Below are 18,274 nucleotides of genomic sequence, written 5' to 3'. Positions count from 1 at the left end.
GCGCATGCGCGGGGAGAGCTGTGAGCGCGCAGGCGCCCCTCCCGCCTTGGGCGGTGCAATCGCGCAGAGCGCTGACACGGCCGCTCTCGCGAGAGTTGCTGCGGGAACGGCCGCGGCGGAGCAGGCGGCGGGCGGGGGGGGCCCGCGGGACGGGGCCGTAGCGACAGCCGAGGCGGCGCTGGAGGGGCGGCCGGGCCGGCGGCGAGCACCCTCGGGCGGGGCGGCGGCCCCCGGCGCTGCGCGGTGGTGAGTCGGGGTGGGGGGTGTGCATGGAGGGCCGCCGACCCTCAGCCCCCGCCCCGGTGGGGGCCCGGCTCCTCTGCCCTCCGCAGGCCGAGCTGGAGCGGGTTAGGGAGGGACACGCTGAGCCCCGGTGCCGCGGCCTGGGCCCCTGGGGTGTTCCTCCTCTCCCCGCTGTGCTCCGCGGGAGCCGCCTTAGCGTTGTCCCTGTTCCCCGCGGCTGTGGGCCCGCGCCCCGGCGGGCCCCGACCTTCCTGAGCCGTTTGTTGGGGTGCGGGTGCTGCGGCGAAGGGCTGCCCCGAGCGGGTGGGGTTGGAGCAAGGGCCTGGGCTGGAGAGGAGTAATGTACTGGGCGAGATTCGCCTGCTCTCGCACGGCTCTGTTCCGGGGATCCCGCGGACGGGTGTTGGTCGCGGGGCGCTTTCCCCGTCGCCGAGCGCCCATGGAGTGCGAGCTGTTCTTGGGGCTTAGTTATAATATTCCCCGGAAGAGTTCCGTAACTTCAGGCCGCTTCCAAAGGTTAAAAGGTTGTGAATACCCTGTAGGCAGGTTAACATCCATCCCTTTCTTTCTCCAAAGACCTTCTGGGTCATGTTTGAGACGTGAGCTTTATGCTAAAGAAGGACATTTTTCTCTTTGTTACCTCTTTCTCTTCTGAACTTCCTGCTTGAGATGCAGCGTTGGTTTTGGGGGGGGGGGGAGGGAGGGTAAGGTTTAACGTGCCATATAGTTTCAAATCATCTGTAGAAGACAAGGATGCAGTCTTGTTAACTCCCACAGCATCTGACTCAGACATCTCTTTATAACCTAAAGAGCAAAATACTCTGCAGCACAGTTAATAACTGGGAGAGCAGTTCATAGATAAATACAGGGTTTAGGGAAGTTAACTCCTTGTTTCAGAAAATATTAAATGCCTGTGGTCGAGGGCCAGACTATGCAGGGTCACAGATTGTTACTGTTCTTCAAACACTGTGCTGTTTGTAATCCATTTCTCTGCAAACTTTGGGTGTTGGGAATTCGTGCCAAAAAAAAGACTTTTCAATTATCATTTCTTATGCTGATTATGTCATGTAGCGCTTTTAAGTATTTCATAATACCAGAAAGCTTGGAACAGTCAGAGCTGCTTTTACAGTTCAAAACAACAATAATAAAAAAAGCAATAAATAAATTTTGGCAGAGATAAAGTTTTCTATTACCTGATGAAATGATTTGATCTGATAAATAGTATCTGTGCTTTGTGCTCTAGCATAGCTTTGTGCTATCTTGAGCTGTCCTCTGACAAGACGTGCTTAAGGAAGTTGAAATGTATTAACCTGATAGATGGAAAGTGTTATTTATGATCCTGAATGTCTGGAGTTTATATGTTGATAATTTCTGTTTTACCTCATTCATTTCTTGTGGTTTACTTCCTTATTTGGCTAATGTGAATTAGTGCTCTGCCCTTACCAGTTTTTTCTTTCTATTCTTTTGTGTAGAGCCTGTCACTTAACACTTCTGCGTGTCTTCCAGATGATGTATCCACACATTCTGCTTTCCACCACCCTCTGTAATGTTTTGTCCTACAGCAGCTGATGAAGCCTGGGTCTGATTCTTTGCAAAATCTTCCACTGAAGGGATCTTCTTTCTTCCCTCGCTTTGGTTTTTCTAAACTGCCTGTTCTTCTGTTCCTGCCCATATCACTTTCCAGTGAAACAGTGGAAAGAGAACAATGAGAAAGCTCTCAGTTGCTAGAAAAAATGCTGTTTGTAAGAGCAGACAAAAAGCCTCCCTCTGCCTGAGTGGCTTTTGAAATATCTGTTGAAAAGAACATGAGAATTGTTTCCTGTTGGCTACCACAGGCAGGTTTGTATTTGTAATTACTTACAGCCCACCCTGAGCTGCAGTACTCTCTGGTAATCACAATTTACTGATAGCTGCATCAGCTGCCTTTGCTTCTCTCCCCGTTACCAGATATTGTATCTTGCCCCAAATCACAGTAAGGCAAAAGGTGAAAAACAGAGCAATCTCAGTCATTTCTCTAGTGAGATCATCTGATAATTCTTGTGGTGTGTGTTCATTGTGTTCATATTTTGCCTGTTAGTCCTTCATACCGGTCTGATTCCATTTGAAGTGGGGCTGGGGTACACTGTAGTATTTGCAGTGTGTTGTTCCTTTGCTGTCTGCCCACAGCAGATACCTCCAGCTGTGCTCGCAGTGCGTAGAGACAAGCGCAAGCTGCTTCCCCATAAGCTGATTTTTTTGTCCTTGTTGTGCAGTTGGTTTGTATTTCAATAACTGCGTTTGACTGTCTAAAATGACTTACATGAGCAGTGAAAAGCAGATACTTTGAGTGGCTTCAAGGGAATTGATGTTCAACCTTTACCTTTTCTAACATGTACTGTGTAAGTATCTTGGCTTAATATTTTCACAGCTTTTCCCTAATTTGCATGGAACTTCCCTGTCCAAACTGCAGCTACACTTTTGCCTAAAGTGATGGTTAAAGTTTGGTTCTACACTGCAGTTGCTGTTAGCTCTGGTGCCTGGAAGCATCCCTCCTTTACATGCTGACAGTGTATATGATGGTGGTAGTAAAGTGAATGCTTGAAGAAAATTGTGTGACGAATCTCTTTCATCTTGAATTTTGCTGGAAAACTTCCCAACATTGTGCTATTGCTAAGCTCAGGGAAATGCCAGTGTAGTTCTTGGAAATGCTCTACCAGTTTCTCTAAGAAAGCTGAGCAGTAACTCCTTCTGTTAAAAAAATAGTTCTTAGATGCTAATGCAGTGGCAATGTTTGTGTATCCTAAAGAAAGGAATATTTCCCAACTGGTGATAGTTTCTTTCTTTAACTGTGCTTTGAGCCTATCATGTATTCTTTGTTATGCAACTTGCTGTTACATTCTTAGGTTTGGAACTTGGGGTTTTCAAGCAGTGTTCCCTTAGCTGATGGTTTTTGCATACCCATGTAGTGATACCCATCTTCAAATGCAGCATTGTGCTGCTTGAAACACCACAGCACTGCTGCCAGTAATACTTACCCTTTGAGAGGATTAGAATCTGTTGAGGTTTACCATGGAAGGTGCAGGAGGAGTAGAACAAATGTTTCTATTTTCCATTGTTTCACACACCATTACTCTTTTTGCTCCTTAATATTGCTCTAATAGCAGGAAATCATAAATACCATCAGTTAGTAAGACCGGAGGCCAGGTTACAGAGATGCGGAGGTGAATACGGAGTTGGCAAAGAGAAAATGTTCCTGGTGAAGGAAAGCTATTGCTGCTGTGCGTATGAGGGTGCTGTGGGTGTGGAAGACTGACATCAGACAATGCTTTTTCATCAGCACTGAAACTAAAATGAAGTGTTTTCTAATCAACAGAATGTCGCAAAGGTGATACACCTTTTGGGTTTAATAATGCGTGTTGGTCAAACTTGGATGCAGTAGATTTGTTTCCTATGATTGCAGTAGCACGTTGTTCAGTTGGGCTCTCTATGGCTGTTGACAGCCCTGTCAGTCTCACTGACAGTTCAGCAGCACTGTGTAGGAGTACCAGAGAAAACCCCAAGCCCTGCCCACATGGGAACTTCACTGAGCTGGTCCTTTTTTGATCAAAGTAAATCCTGTACATACCTCTTCTCATCCTGCCAGCTTCTTGTGATGAAAACCTCCCTTCTGGGGTTTGCCTCCGGCTTCATTATTTGCTACGGGCAGCTGAAGGTTGGGCAAACATGGGGTTCGTGAAACAGAAGCTTGTTTATTGCTTCTCTGCATTCATGTAAGGCAGGTTTCTCTTCGAAATGAGAGAATTCTCTTGCCATCTGCTGCCTTTGCTTGTGGCAGGGCTCCTTCTGGGCCGTAACCAGTGACTGAATTAGCAGGTGCGTGGGTTCACTGCTGGTTGTCACAGCTCTTCTGTCTTGAGTTGTCACTGACAGATACCAGCTCTCTGCTGGGCCTTCACAATAGCTTTGAACTTACAGACTTGATTTTCTCCTGATCCCGTATCTTCTGTGCTCTCCAGCATAGCTGGAGTTAGATTAAATTCTTCCAATTCAAACCCAAGATCAAGATTTAAGCCTTTCGAGTGGTTTCATTGTTCCTTGCTGTGTTTGATGTCATTCCTTCTCTGTGCTCCTAAGAGATAAACAAACATCTCGATTTTCATGCTGTGTATTTGAAGTGCTTTTAAAATGTTCTGTTGCCCAAGACGCTGGAATTTTGGGATGGCTTCATGTTAGAGTGAGCCCAAACTTTTGTTCCTGTGTAATATTATTTGAGGATGCTTTGGTGGGCATTTGAGTTCCAGGAAGGTTTTTTTTTAGCGAGGACCCCTAGAACCTCTCTGTGCTTTGTGTCACTGTATTTAAATGAATGGAAAAAACCCGATTTATTGCTGTCGGCTGCATCCTCAGACCCGTCCTTCCCGGTGCAGGGGGCGGGCTGCTCCTGTCCGCCGCCGGCAGGGGCTCGGTTCGGTGGCCGGGCTGTGCTGGGGTGGTTACAACGGCGAGGGGCGGTCCCGCTGCCCTGCGCTCCCGGGGCTCGGCAGCCGGGCGGAGCGGCTGCCCCGCGGGCACCACCGGGACGCTGCTGCCGCCGCCGCCCGGGGGCGAGGACCCGCGGCTCCTCCCGGAGGGCCGGGGCTGGCCTCGGAGCCGCCTCCCGCCCCCGGGGCAGTCGGGCCGGCCATTGGCCGCGGGACGTGTCACTCGGGCGAGCCGGGCCTGGGCGAGCGGCGGCGGGAGGAAGCGGCAGCCGCGCCGCGCCGGGCGGAGGGAGCGGCGCTGGGCGCGGCCCCGGCCATCGATCCGTGCCACTTCCCCTAATGGCCTGTCTCTTCCTCCTCCTCCCCCTCCCCTAGGGCGGATCGTCCCCCGGCCTCCCTGTATGTGAGAGACGGGGCCGGCGCCTCGGACGGAGCCGGGCCGCGGGAGGAGCGGAGGCTTCGGGGAGCGCTTCCTGCCCACCGCCCGCACCGCCGTGCGCGGCAGCCCCAGCATGGAAGCCATCGCCAAGTACGACTTCAAAGCCACAGCGGATGACGAGCTGAGCTTCAAACGGGGGGACATCCTGAAGGTAAGCGGAGGGCGAGGGCTCGGGAGTTCACTCCTTCGCCCCTGGGCTTTTCAACTTCTCTTCCTGTCCATCAGAGCTGACCCTCCTTTGAGTCCCCAGGGATCGCTGCCTCCTCAAGATTTCCTCAATCCCAGCCTTATCTCTAAGAGGAGGAGCAGCAGTTTGGTGTCTGTGTTCATCGTGCGTCCCAAAGTGTCTCATTTATCTCTGTTCTAAGATTGGAATATCTGAAAACTTAGCTGTAAACATGGTAGCAAATAAGGAGAAGTACAAACCAGTCTCTACACTGAATTCTCTTCAAAGAGAGGAAACCCCTTAAAGTGATCAAGATCAATTTAATATTCCTTTGCTTTGCTCCTGCCAGAGATTCCAGTAGCAAAGAACAGTGATTGGATTATTTCTGAGTAGATAATCTTTAGCATCAGGCTGTCAAATATTGGCACTGAGTTTTATCTTCAGTCCTGATGAGCTCCAGTGATAAGCTTGTGGCTGAATATTTAATGGATCTGTGCAGATGTAAGTGGATGCTGGAGTGCATTAGAGGAATTCTGGTCTATAGTTTTTTTCAATATATCAAAGGCTTTTTAGGTTTCATCTTGGCTGTATTAAGGAATTTGATAAATATGTGAATTTCTAAAGCTTTATTTAAAAAAACTGGATGCAGAACAAGCCCAAAATTTTCTGTTTTGCATAAAACCCCCTGTGCTTTGACCTCAGGGAAGCAGAGCTCTGAGCTTTGTTGTTCCCAAGTCCTTAGAGCCGTATTACAGAATGCTTTAATGGAACTTCATTCAGAGCCAGTATTTCCCCCGAAGATGGGCTTTACCCTTCTGGTGTGATGTATTTTAAGCTGCTTCTTTCTCAAATGCTTTGAGTAGAAACAGTGTTGAGAGGTGCCTATCTGCAGATGTAATGCTGTAACTCTGTGTGTGCTGACAAATCAAGTCCTCAGACCTCAATGGGATTACTCATATGCGCAAGATTTTTGCCAGGGAAGGGCTTGATTTTAACCGCTCCTTGAATATAAGTTGGAAAAAAACAACCTTTATGGATAAACTTTTGCCTTTTATAACTGATATTTTGGTAACGTAATTGTGGCTTTGTTAAAAGGGCATTAAAATGTGTGGCCATCAACAGATACAGGTTGCAAAAATGTATCCCACTGTTGAAATAACTGCATCTATGTGTATCTTACTCATGCCTGTCTCATAGCTGGCCTAAGAAGGCCTGTACACCTCAATTCCTCTGTTGTAAATGACCAGAATATTTCCTTTTGCTGCTTTTAAACATTTAAGACTGTCAGAATTTTAGAAGCCTTTGTGATAATCTTGCTTTTATTTTTCTTAACCTATGCTGTTTTGGGTTACTTAACCAATTTGTCTGTTTTGGGTTACTGCTACCCTCAGCTTTCATAGTGTGTTTGAGGTCAGTTTGTAGAACATTCTGAACAGAAAGGAAAAACTGAAGGATAATGAAGTATGGTTTATTTTAAAGTGGATTCTTAATTATTTTGGTCTAGTTTGGTTAGAAATTTACTGAAATACATGAAAAAATATCTGGTAAAACTTGTGTTCATTTAAAAGCATTTTCTTCTCTGAGAATTAAAGGAAAATAACTGATTTTTTAGACTTTGGAAAGTTTAGTCTGTGCTAAAACTCTTACAACTGAATGTGACTGATGAGGTGTCCCTGCCCATGGCAGGGGCATTGGAACTGGGTGATCTTAAGATCCTTTCCAACCCTCACTGTTCTATGATTCTGTGATTCTATGTTCCTGAGTCCTAGCACTTGATGTTGTCCCGCAGGTACACATTGTGCCCAGTGATAGAAACGTGGTGTCTATATGGTGTTACACTACATTAGTAATTTCATTTTAATAAAGAGAGGGGTTTTCCTACCCTGCACAAACCCTAGGCTGAACACTTCCTCTTAGTGCTGATGGGCAATTCTTTACACTGTATTTCAGCTCACATCCTGAAAATGGTTACAGACCTGACAGATTTCCTCCATAGAGGAGTAAACTGATTTATAGAAATGTTGAACTGCTCAAGATATCACTAAGGTCAGTGGAAACTCTGAGAGTCTGAGGAATCCTTCAGCATGCAGCTGAGTCCTGTGCAGCATGGTGAGGGTCACTGAAGCTGGCAAAGTTCAGACAAATAAGCCAAACCCAATTAGAATCGTTACAGTTCATTTTATTCAGGCTGACAGACCTCTGTGGGGCCTTGTCATTGTGAAAGTTTGGTTCACTTCAAGTGTGTTTCAAGTTGTGGAGATGAATTTCCCTCTGACGTGTCAGATCTGTCTTGTTCATACTTCGTTCACAACTGAGAAACCTCAGGGTATCCCATTCATGTGCCTCATGTGAGCTGTCGTATGAAGTAGGTCAATCCTGCTGCCCTCAAATTAATTGGGAAGAGAAATAAATGTGTAACCTGTTGAATGCACCTGCACATGAGATACTTTTTGCACTCAGCATGTAGTGAGGACTTCTCTGAATCCAGACACCTGTCTTAATGCACCTCAAGAAAGGCTAATTAGTTTGGTGGCATCTATGGTAGAATCACAGAATCAACTTGGTTGGAAAAGACCTTTAAGATCATCAAGTTAAACCTTTCCCCAGCACTGCCAAGGCCACCACTAACCCATGGCACTGAGGGCCTTGTCTACACAGTTTGTGAACACTTGCAGGGCCGGTGACTGCAGCCCTGCCCTGGGCAGCCTGTTCCAATGCCTGAGCACCCTCTGGGGCAGGAATTGTTCCTCAGCTCCATCTAAACCTGCCCTGGTGCAGCTTGAGGCCGGTTCCTCTTGTCCCATCCCTTGTTCCCTGGGAGCAGAGCCCAGCCCCTCCTGGCTCCATCCTCCTGTCAGGCACTTGTAGGGAGCCATCAGGTCCCCCCTGAGCCTTCTCTTCTCCAGACTGAACCCCCCAGTTCTTCATAAGAGGATTATGGCAAAGGACTGTTCCATAGTGAGATGTTACGCCTATGCCACGTGAAGGAAAGAGCACAATGTCTAACACTGTAATTCCCACTCCTTGGGCAGTTCATGTTTCTCTCTATGGGGAGGGCAGGCAGGGATACACACTGACTTGCTCTGATCTCAGCAGATAACTTGCCTATGATGTCATGGTGCCATTACTGCTGCATACCCACATACTCTTGATTGAACAGCATTTGAACCATAGCCATTAAGCTGGTTGTTAGTAATCTTGTGGCTGGTTTCCAAAAGTGAGTGGAGATAGTTGACCTTTGGCTTGCAATTGTAAAACAGCTGAGGGAAGAGGAAAAGTGCTTGGCCTTTGCTTGTGTGGGCACTGCATGGCAAAAGCTGCCTCTGTGCGTTTGAAACCATGGCAGTGCACTGGATCCCCTTACCCTGTTGTCTAGTGGTACTGTAGCAGTGTGTGGTATTACCAGTCAGGATGTGCAGACTGACCTTTGAATGTTTTAAATACACTAAATTCTACTTTTCCAAAGTGAGGAAAGGTTTCTACTTCCTTCTGTATCTTCTGATTACAGCACAGTGTTACAGCTCTTAGATCACCACTGTTCTCATGTGATGGTGGTTGCTTCCCAAATCCTGTTGATGACTGGCATCCCATTAGAGGAGTGAAGATGCCCTGTGCTAGTATTTAAATAAGTAAAAATAAAATGAAACTGAGGGATTCCTACTTGATTTACTTGAAATAGTCGATGGTTGCTATGATGCTTTTTCAGTCTTCCCCTTTCAATTGCTCTATTTATTGAAGTTGGGAGTAGCTAACTTCAGTCTCTGTCTATATTTGTTACTTAGGTTTTATGTCCCCTAAAACTATTTGTAGCAGCTTCTGGTCCTGTTGGCCTTTGTGCTAACTGGCAAGTATCCAGGCTAAAGTGTGCTAATACTTGCTGGTGGTTTGGCAAGAGATGGGTGGGAGGAGAGAAGAAAAATCATCATTCTTTGTCTCATCTCATCATCATTTCTTTTCTCTATTCCTCCTACATCTGATCTGAAGAGTACAGTTAATACTGTGGTGCTTTGATAAACCATTTCTGCATGGTTAATGCAGAAGCACTGAACATACTCATGCATATCCTGAATGTTGTAGGGTTTTTAAAGAACTACAGACCACTGCTCCATTTCCTCTTTCTCTTTTTATCTGTCACAGCCTTGGGGCATAGCTGGAAAGTGATCTTCTGAAGAACTGAATAAGTTCCTGTTCCCTGTAGCTGTCAATATAATGAATTCAGGGGAACTTACAGATAGTTTTTGTGAGGAAAACTATTCAGGTGGTGGTTTAAAACAGAGGTCAGCACCTTTCGTTTTCGGGGCGTTCACTTTGGTGTGGCACACACAGACCAGCTTCCCTCTCTGTTAAAAGAAGGAATTCCTTGGTAGACTCTCAATCACTTGACAGTTCCATTCAGCAAAGTCATGAGTTTTTTCCCCTGCTCTGCTCACACACAGGACAGTCACCACAGGCTCTGCTCATGTGCTTCTTTCCCACCAGCCTTTTCTTTCTGTCAGCCTTGAAGAGGATTGAGTGTTTGCAAACAGTTGGTGCTGAGGTGGCATTTTCACTTCCTGCATGAAAACCATTTTTGTGTGACTGGAGCCAGGGAAACAGTTTTTAATAGAGGGAGGAGTCTGTTCAACAAGGGCAGCATGGTCTCCCTCCTTCATCCTTGGGCTTTGACTTCACCTGCATTGCCTCTTATATTGTGGTGTCTGTGCTAGAGAATGGAAATCCATGGCTTGCTGCAGAGTACTGCAACGACTTTTCCTCTCTTTAGGGTGAAATTGGTTTTACTCTCATCTTTCTCTGCCTTCCTGACACACTTCATCTTTCCCTATTTTTCTGGAAGGAGATGGACTCGGGTGTGGGCTTGATTTTAATATGTGAGAAACCATTTTCTGAGTTAAGGCAAATTGAAGCACTATGTGCTTAGTGTGAAATAGGTCAAGTATTAGAAGGGGTTGCCCAGAGAAGTTGTGGAATCCCCATCCTTGGAGATACCAGTCAGGTCCCTGAGCAAGCTGATCTGATTAGACCTGTTCTGAGCAGGAGGGTGGATTGGGGAAGCTGTTGGGGTCCTTCCAACCTACATTATTCTGTGACTGAGCCGTGAGTGGTAACTGTTGTATGTGATGGTGGATTTGCAGAAGTAGGCTTTGGTTGTGTTCCTTGGCTCACAGCCTTGGATAAAGATTGTATTTGTCATCAGTATGTGATCAATATTGCAGTCAAAGAACACGAACCTCAGATAATTACAGAGACTCATGAAGACAAGTATAATTATCTTAAATGGAGTTAATTTGCCAGCCTGGCAGTTGGAGTTCTGTGTTAGGAAGAGATGCCTCCTATAAGAGGTTGCATTCTTCTGGTCTACCCAGCTGGGCAATGCCTATGTTTTTAGTACCAATTTCTCAAATACTGTTCCTCTGTGCATGATAATAACCTACAGAGAGAAGGTGGGATGTGTTTTATTAGTGAGCTTCCCAGGGTTGTGGGAGGGACCTACCTAACCTCCACAAGGTGTGTTTGTCCAAGAAAGAACACACTCATGGTCTGTGTTTCTAAAAGAGCTTGGACCTGCTTAGAGCAAGATTATATTGCTGAAGGTGTGTCTGTGCAGAAGACGTAAATAGGGAGTGTTCCAGACTGAAGGGCTTTGCAAGCAAGGAGTAAACACATTCTCCCTCAAAAACAGCATCTTTGTGTTTATTTAGAAGCTATTTGTGATGATTATTTAAACTTGTCACTGACAGCAGAGAGAAATAGAGCCTTGTGAGCTGTGTGCTACTGGATTTTGAGTGTCAAACAAAACACTGATTAAAGCTAGTGGTCAGCCCAGCTCATTTATTGTATTGATTTATCATATATTGCACACTGTTATAACCAAGGGAAATGACACTCATCTGAACCTCCAGCTGCCTTTTGCCAGTGTAACGGAAGCACTGTAGTTCCAGCTTCTCTGCGAGGTCCATGTTGTGTTCTGCCTGGTGTGCCAGACCCCTGAGAGGTGTTAGCAGAGACATAATCAGCAACTCAAGTTTTGCTTTGCTAAATGATTTATCTGCTTTGTTCAACATGTGTCAAACTGCAGCCAGTGAGATGGCCTTTTGGCTTTATTTACTGCCAGCACAGGAATGTCTGCTCCTCTCTGGTTCAGTGACACTTCTCTTATGATAACTCTATGGTGAGAATTTCAGGCCAGTAACATCGTTTTTTGGGGGGGACATCCCAGGTGCTAATGGACCCACTTTAATTTTTATTATTATTTCTATTAAAATGGTAAAAGCTTGATCTCAGTTGGGGGAAGAAAAGAGGGATTATATATAAAGGATTGAGAGTGTCATAAATGTAGTATTAATAGTTTTCCAGTTTCTGTGCAGAGCCCTGCTATTTGAGGGAGGAGGAAGGGGCCTGGAGGTAGTGAAATTCAGACTTTTCTGGTTTCTCATTATAATAAGGATTCAACGAAGCAAGAGGAGATAAGGAATCCAATTTGACTGTGTGCAGCTCAGCCTAATGTAAGCAGGGAACTATATGACCCCTTGATAAAATCCCTTGTGCTTTCAAGTTGCCAGTGGCTACGTACCAGAAATCAATAACTAAAGCCTAACCCTCAGGAACAAAATGCACTGGGTGAAACTAATTCTATTTCTTTGAAAATGAAGCATCAGCTCCCGAACAACACTGGAGCCAAAATCTTCCTATATCCCACTGAGGAAAAAGGGAATGTAATTTGCCAAACCTGATGAATTTCACAAATAAATCAAGACTAAAGATAACATTAGGACTTTCTCACAATTGCTGTGAAACTGAGTTGTTAGATTAACTGAAGGCCATTATACTTCTGATGCCAGATTTTGCCATACTTGCTGGTTACCACTCAATTAAAACCTTTTCTATATTCTTAATTTATTTATGTAGGTCTTAAAAGGTTTGAAAAATCAAAGCTAGTTCTGGAACCATAACATTAAACACACCCCCCTACCTGCCTCCAACAAAACACATTTAAAGCCATTCATGAAACAGGCATCAGCAAAGTATTTGGCAACATTGATGGACTGGTTGAGATGAGTTCTGTTTGAGTTTTCCCTGTGTGACTGTGTATGTAGCATAACGTTTCTCCTGATCTGTGGTGTTGAAGTGCAGAATGTCCTTTGGGTTTGCCAGCAGAGTGTTGTTAAAGCACCAAGCAGAGCTGTGAGGACCCTTGTCACCCCTCTGCTTACAGGTTTATGGGTATGTCTGCATTACATGGTCAAGAGATGGGGCTGTATCTTCTGTGGTTATAGACAAGCTAACTTCCAGTGAACTGGAACGATGATCATCACATTGTGGGATTCAAAACTAACATACTTGGCCTGTGCTTCATGCTGGGTTACAGGGAATGCGATGCATTAATGTCTGAGCAGGCTGCTCTGGAGGTCTGAATTAGCAATGTGTAGCAAAGGATAAGCCCATTTCCCTTCCCCCTTGCTGTAGCTTTCACTCCCTTCTTTCAGTGCTGGTGGGATAGGTGCTGGACCAGGGAGATGAAGCTGTGACTTGTGAATGTAGAGAAGTGAACAAAGAAATGTATTTGTTTTTCCTCTGATCCCTGATCTTATGGACTTAGAAATGGAGCTTTTACACAAAAGTAAGCCATTTCACTGGGGCTCTAGTGAAAAGAGGTACCAGCTCTCAATGTTTTGGGGTTTTTTACATGCTTTATTTAGCATTTTGTTAAGGAAGCTGCTTTTGATCTCTATCAGTTCCAGTTTACTCTGAAGATTCTACTAAATTCAAGATGCAAATGAGTAGGTGAGCGTATGCATTCAGCATTTCTGTGCAGATCAGCAAACTGTTACTGCAGGAGTTTGATACACGAGTTCTTATCTGCAGCTTTATCCCACGGCTCTTCTTGCTCTTTCATTTCCTTTGCTGGCCCTGCAGTGGCAGTTAATGTTATCTCCCAAGTTGGGCAAACATCAGTGACTAGAATATACACAAGGAAGTAAAATGTGGTATTTTAGATGCTTTGGGCCTTGGGGAAGAAAAATGGAAGAATACTTTTTGTGCTATTTAGGGTGTTTTTTTTTGCATTACCTACCATGTGAGTTGTTCCTTCCCCTCGAATAGCTGTATCTTTTGAGGTGGAACAGCAGCGTTGTCGATCTCAATCTGTCAAGCCTCAAGCTGCTCTTTGTCACGTTCTAGGCTCATGCCCTGGTGCTCAGTATTTAAAGCACTGCTCATGAGTGACACATGCCTTCAACTTTGAAGTCATCTTGTAACACCTCATAAGAGTAGGTGTTCAGATGGCATAGAAAACCGGTTGTGAAGCAGACTGTGGTGGAGCCTGAACTTGTTCCCGTGTCTTATATGCATGATTGGTGCCACCATCTGACAACTCAAGTGAGAATTGGTTTAACAAACTTAAGAATGTGTTTTCCCATGGTGGCATGTGCTAAACACATGGGCTTGTACTGCTGAGCTCTAATAGAGCAAGAAGTGAACTGGCATTCCCCAAAACTGCTCAAGATAATGATTTTGAGGATATTTATCCTGTTCCTGCACCCCAGATGCTACTCTGCAATACCTCCCCATTAGTTACTACATGCATCTGAAATTTGCATGTTAAATGGTTGTGTTCATTTCCCTCAGCCTGTTTCTCTCTTTACTTAGAGAATAGTGTTTTTCTATAGATACTAAATATAAGCCTATTTTAAAGATGTCTTGGAACACCAAAGAGGCTTTTTTCCTTTTCAGGAACATAATCTTGGATCCTTCTGTCTCTGTTGAAGGTTGGGAAAACAGATAGTCCCGTTCTTGGAGATCCATCAAATCAATTGGGTTTTTGACCCTATGGGGGCAGGTCAGGTTGGTGACTGGAAGAAGGCAACAGTGAGGACAAGCTATTTTTGTCTAGGAAGTACATTGTCAGCCTGTGTAGAGTGATGGATTTATAATTGTGCTGTTCAAACCTTACTGACCTTCATAAACAAAATAGAGAAAGAGAATCCTTCGCCGAGCAGCTGTGTTCAGTGTGTACCTGCCTCATTGAGCTGCTTTGCATGTGTTCATGCCAGTGTGCACGCTCTGTCCTGAGCCGCCAGTTGGCTCTGCTGCAGCTGGGCCTGGTGCACAGAACAGAAAGCATTTCTTTCTGCAGTTCAGCTGAGCTGTAATTATGCTGTTAGTCTCTAAAACCTCTGATTTAAATAATTTGTCTCTGGAATTCATGCTTGCTGCATTGAGCCAACCTACTTCTTCTTGCTCTGACTTGTACTCAAACTGCACAGGTTTACATGCAGAGGGAGGAAAAAAAGTGCTGCTGTTATGCAAAATTGTTTCCCTTGGGAGGAAAGGGGGGAATTCTGCATGAGTTATGTATGAGCCAGCAGGTTCCACTAATCCTAGCAGCTCTGCTGGTGCAGAAGACTTGTGGTCTAAGCTACTCAGCCCTCTGCTTTGTGAGAAACTGGCACAACATTCAAACCTCCTGCAACTGGTGCTGAGCTCCAGTGCAGTTAGATTTTGAGTGTTCTTTTGTTCCCTACACTTCTTTAGCATAAATATAAAAATGAAGTTTTAACCATTTCATCTGGCTTCTGCTTTCTGCTTGTAACAGTTGATTATGGTCTGCTTGGAAAGAGCTATGCTTAGGTTCCAGCCTTAAGTGAGTTTATTTCAGAATACTGTAAGGATTTTAAGCTGCATCTTTCACTGGTTCCTCTGGAAAATCTTCCCCTTTGACTTAAGAGGTATTTATTTCCCTCACCTCCTGTTCATGTCTTTTGCCTCTGATCTTTACTGCTAGTTGGGGCCTAACTAGTCAGGGGAAACTCCAAGTGTCTTGGTGGGGGCAGAGAGGGAAGGCCAAAGTGCTCCAAGTGTGTCCTACAGTTGCAGAGGAAGGGAAGAAATGAGGAGGATGTGCAGCCATAGTGAAGTACAATGAAACTTTCAAAGGTGAAATTTGGCATTTAAACTGTTGTTTTTCCCAACCTTGCCTTCAAACACTGCTTGGGTTTTGGTGAGAGGAACGTCAGCGTAATAAACATGCCTTGTTCAGGCAGTATCAGGAGAACTTGTATGGATATCCTACAGCTGAATGTTTTGTTTCTTACTGTTTTGCATGCCCTTGAAGAATACTTCGTTAAAAGGAATCCTGCAAGTGATAAAGCCTGGGCTGGCAGTTCAGGCTCTCTTCTGAGTGCTGGAATGGAGGAAGCAGAAGTTGCTTTTGCTTCCTCCTTGCGTTCACTTCTGTCCTTATTTCTCAAGATATATTTTGCACTGATGCCTCTTTCTGACCTCTAATGAAACTGCAGCATGTCAAAAACTAATGTTTTGAGCCTTTGTACCAGGGTGCTTAAACCTTCTTCCAGCATCAAACCATACTGACAATGACATATTAGCAGGAAGTGATGCATTCTTCATTTTCTTTTCCTGGAAATTACCTTTTAGGTTAAGAGTGTAACTTGCTCTGTGGCAGGATGGATGAAGACTGTTGGGACTCTACCTAGGAAGACACAGGTTAAAAATAACTCTCTTCACAGGGTCACAAAAACCAGAGCTAACCAAAGTGCTTATAGTTGACCCAGCTTCCACCCTTCCTTCACAGCTTGATATGTCTGGACATCTTGTAAGCTGTTATGTCCCCTCAGTTTATTTAGGTAATGTAGAAAGGAAGAGCATAGGTAAAAAGAGGCTTCCGATGTTTCTATAAACTTGCTTGAACTTTCTTTTCCATGGAGAGCTTGGGTTTCATTCCACCTGCCTCTGTTTGGATTACAAACATGTGCAAGATGCTGCAGGAAGATTAGAGATGCTGTTGGTGCTGTTTGCATCAGGAGTAATAAGTTTTCCCTAATGGTTATTTGTTGAGAAGAAGAATGATTTTTAACTTTCAAAAAAGCTGAAGTTACTAAATATATGTTGAGAAAAGAGCTGCTCTGCAGCCTGATCAGCACTGAAACCCCGCCAGAGTGACTTGCATGAGCTGCACATTAGTGTACTGTGGCCGTGTCTGAGTGTGCAGTTCTAGATCCTTTTGGGCTCCCTAGCTTAAAGTCCTCACAAAGCAAATATGGTTCTACCTCTTTCTTAGATTGCTCTGAATCTAACAGGGTTTAGGTGGTTTTGTTCAGGATTGCAGTCCAAAGTGAGAAATCTGGCAATTCCTAATCAAACTCTTGCACAACCACCTTTCATTCCCTCAGTCATGGTCACTAAAACTCCTAGTTCACTAACTGAGAGGAGGCTTGAGGGGCATCACCCAAACGAGTGAAGCTAACTCCTGTGTCCTAGTGGAGGAAGAAGGACCACTGCTGGAGTGTGCTTGGATTTGGCAGTGGTTTGCAGCACTCTAATAGACAGGTCTGAGCTGACCCTTTACATGGATGGCCCTTGTACCATGTTGTCAACTACCAGTAGTAGCCAAGTTTCTCCTACTCACTGTTCATTGTCATGAATAACATTAAGTTTATTATACCTTTATAATGGATTATGCTTTAGACATTCTGTGGAAGTAAATTCTACCCTTCATAATGTTAAAATACTGTCCTCTATTATCTGAGAGCAGTTTCCATCTGAAGTGCACTATATGCCATTTTCATGATTAAACATTATAGAAAGCTCTTTACACGTATCACAGAATGGTTTGAGTGAGAAGGGATCATCTAGTTCCAACCCCCTGCCATGGGCAGGGACACCTTTCTCTGTTCTTATTTGAATATCTGTACTTATTTGCCATTAGAGACTGGGCTAGATGGACCCCTGGAGTGCTGGCTGTTTGGGATGAGACATTTAGCACTGGGCATCATCATCCTCCTTGGAGAAGGTGTTGGCTTCCCATAGGCAGGCTTTAGTGTCTTTCTCAGCTGGAGGCTATACCTGGACTATTATGTTTTAGCAACCACTGATGGTCACACCTTATGTGTATCTTTCTAAACCCATTTTGAGGCCATCTGTATGTGATAACATTAAATTCTCATCAGGTAAATGTGTACTGCGTGGAAAAAAAGTCATTCCTGTGTCGGTTTGCAACATCCTACCTGCTAATGTTATTGACTCCCCCTTCTTCTCTCTACCTCCCCTTGCAAGAGACAGCAGGAAAACATCTCTTCCTGTACTGAGAGGAATATGTTTGCAAATGTCCTCTTGTGTCTGCTTATAGTGCATAAACCATTCCATAATTACTTTATCTTAGTTCCTTTCTCAACTGTATTAGTGAGGTGCGTTGAGTATAGTGACCTACAGAATTCAGAGCTTGACATAGAACAGATCTACAGAGTAAAAATTATTTGGTTCTTTCATATGGAATATTAGGTAAAGTTTCTAATCTGTTTTCAGGTTACTGCCCCCATGATTCTGGGATATTTGCTGAGGAGTAATAGTTGGTTTAAAACATAGCTTCATAATCATTACAGGTCTTTGGGGGTTTTGGCTGTGTTTTTCCTCCCACATGTTATTTCACATGTTGTATTCGATCTGACATTAAGCACTTGGTCTTTTAGTACTAAGTTATCCATGCAACTTGTGAATTTTAAGGTTCAAGTACGTCATGGTGAAATGTGCCACTTATCTGTCAGCTTTTCAGCTCACTGGTGAAGCTGTTGAGCAGTGCAGCCTCTCCTGGGATCCCTGTTGCACAGCCTCCCTCCACTGTGGATACTGACCCCTTAGTTTCCATGTTAACCCTCTCTCAAGCCACTGAGCCCAGGGGGTCCTGTGTTGTTCATGAGTGTGTTTGTGAGATGAGTAGCCAAAACCACGGTTGTTCTTTTGAAATTAAGCAACCCACATAAACCCAAGACAAGGTCAAGTCTTGACCTTGCAACTCTTTGAGTTTCTCTCAATCAGTGACTCATCTGCCTTCTATATGGAGTTACATTTTTGGTCTCTCTTGCTGGTGATTAAATGGAGCTCTGAGGTGAAGATGCTTTTTTGCTTTATAGCTTTGCCAGAAGAGCACAGCTTCCAAACAGCTGCTTGACAGTC

The 18,274-nt window shown here is 44.7% G+C and overlaps 1 protein-coding gene across 1 annotated transcript in view; it reads left to right on the top strand.

Annotated features, from left to right (window-relative positions):
- Positions 1-145: 145 nt before the first annotated feature.
- The window catches only part of GRB2 (growth factor receptor bound protein 2), a 50,493-nt gene continuing 32,364 nt past the window's right edge, over positions 146-18,274 (top strand). Inside the window, exons 1-2 of the mRNA XM_034067569.1 lie at positions 146-246; positions 5,079-5,293. Of these exons, the coding sequence (XP_033923460.1) occupies positions 5,216-5,293 (78 nt within the window). The 5' untranslated portion in view covers positions 146-246; positions 5,079-5,215. The remainder of the gene's footprint in view (positions 247-5,078; positions 5,294-18,274) is intronic.

Source organism: Melopsittacus undulatus, chromosome 11, assembly GCF_012275295.1.
Source record: "Melopsittacus undulatus isolate bMelUnd1 chromosome 11, bMelUnd1.mat.Z, whole genome shotgun sequence".
Taxonomy (NCBI): Eukaryota; Metazoa; Chordata; class Aves; order Psittaciformes; family Psittaculidae; genus Melopsittacus; species Melopsittacus undulatus.
Note: the sequence above shows the minus strand (reverse complement) of the source record. Positions and strands in the feature narration are given on the sequence as shown.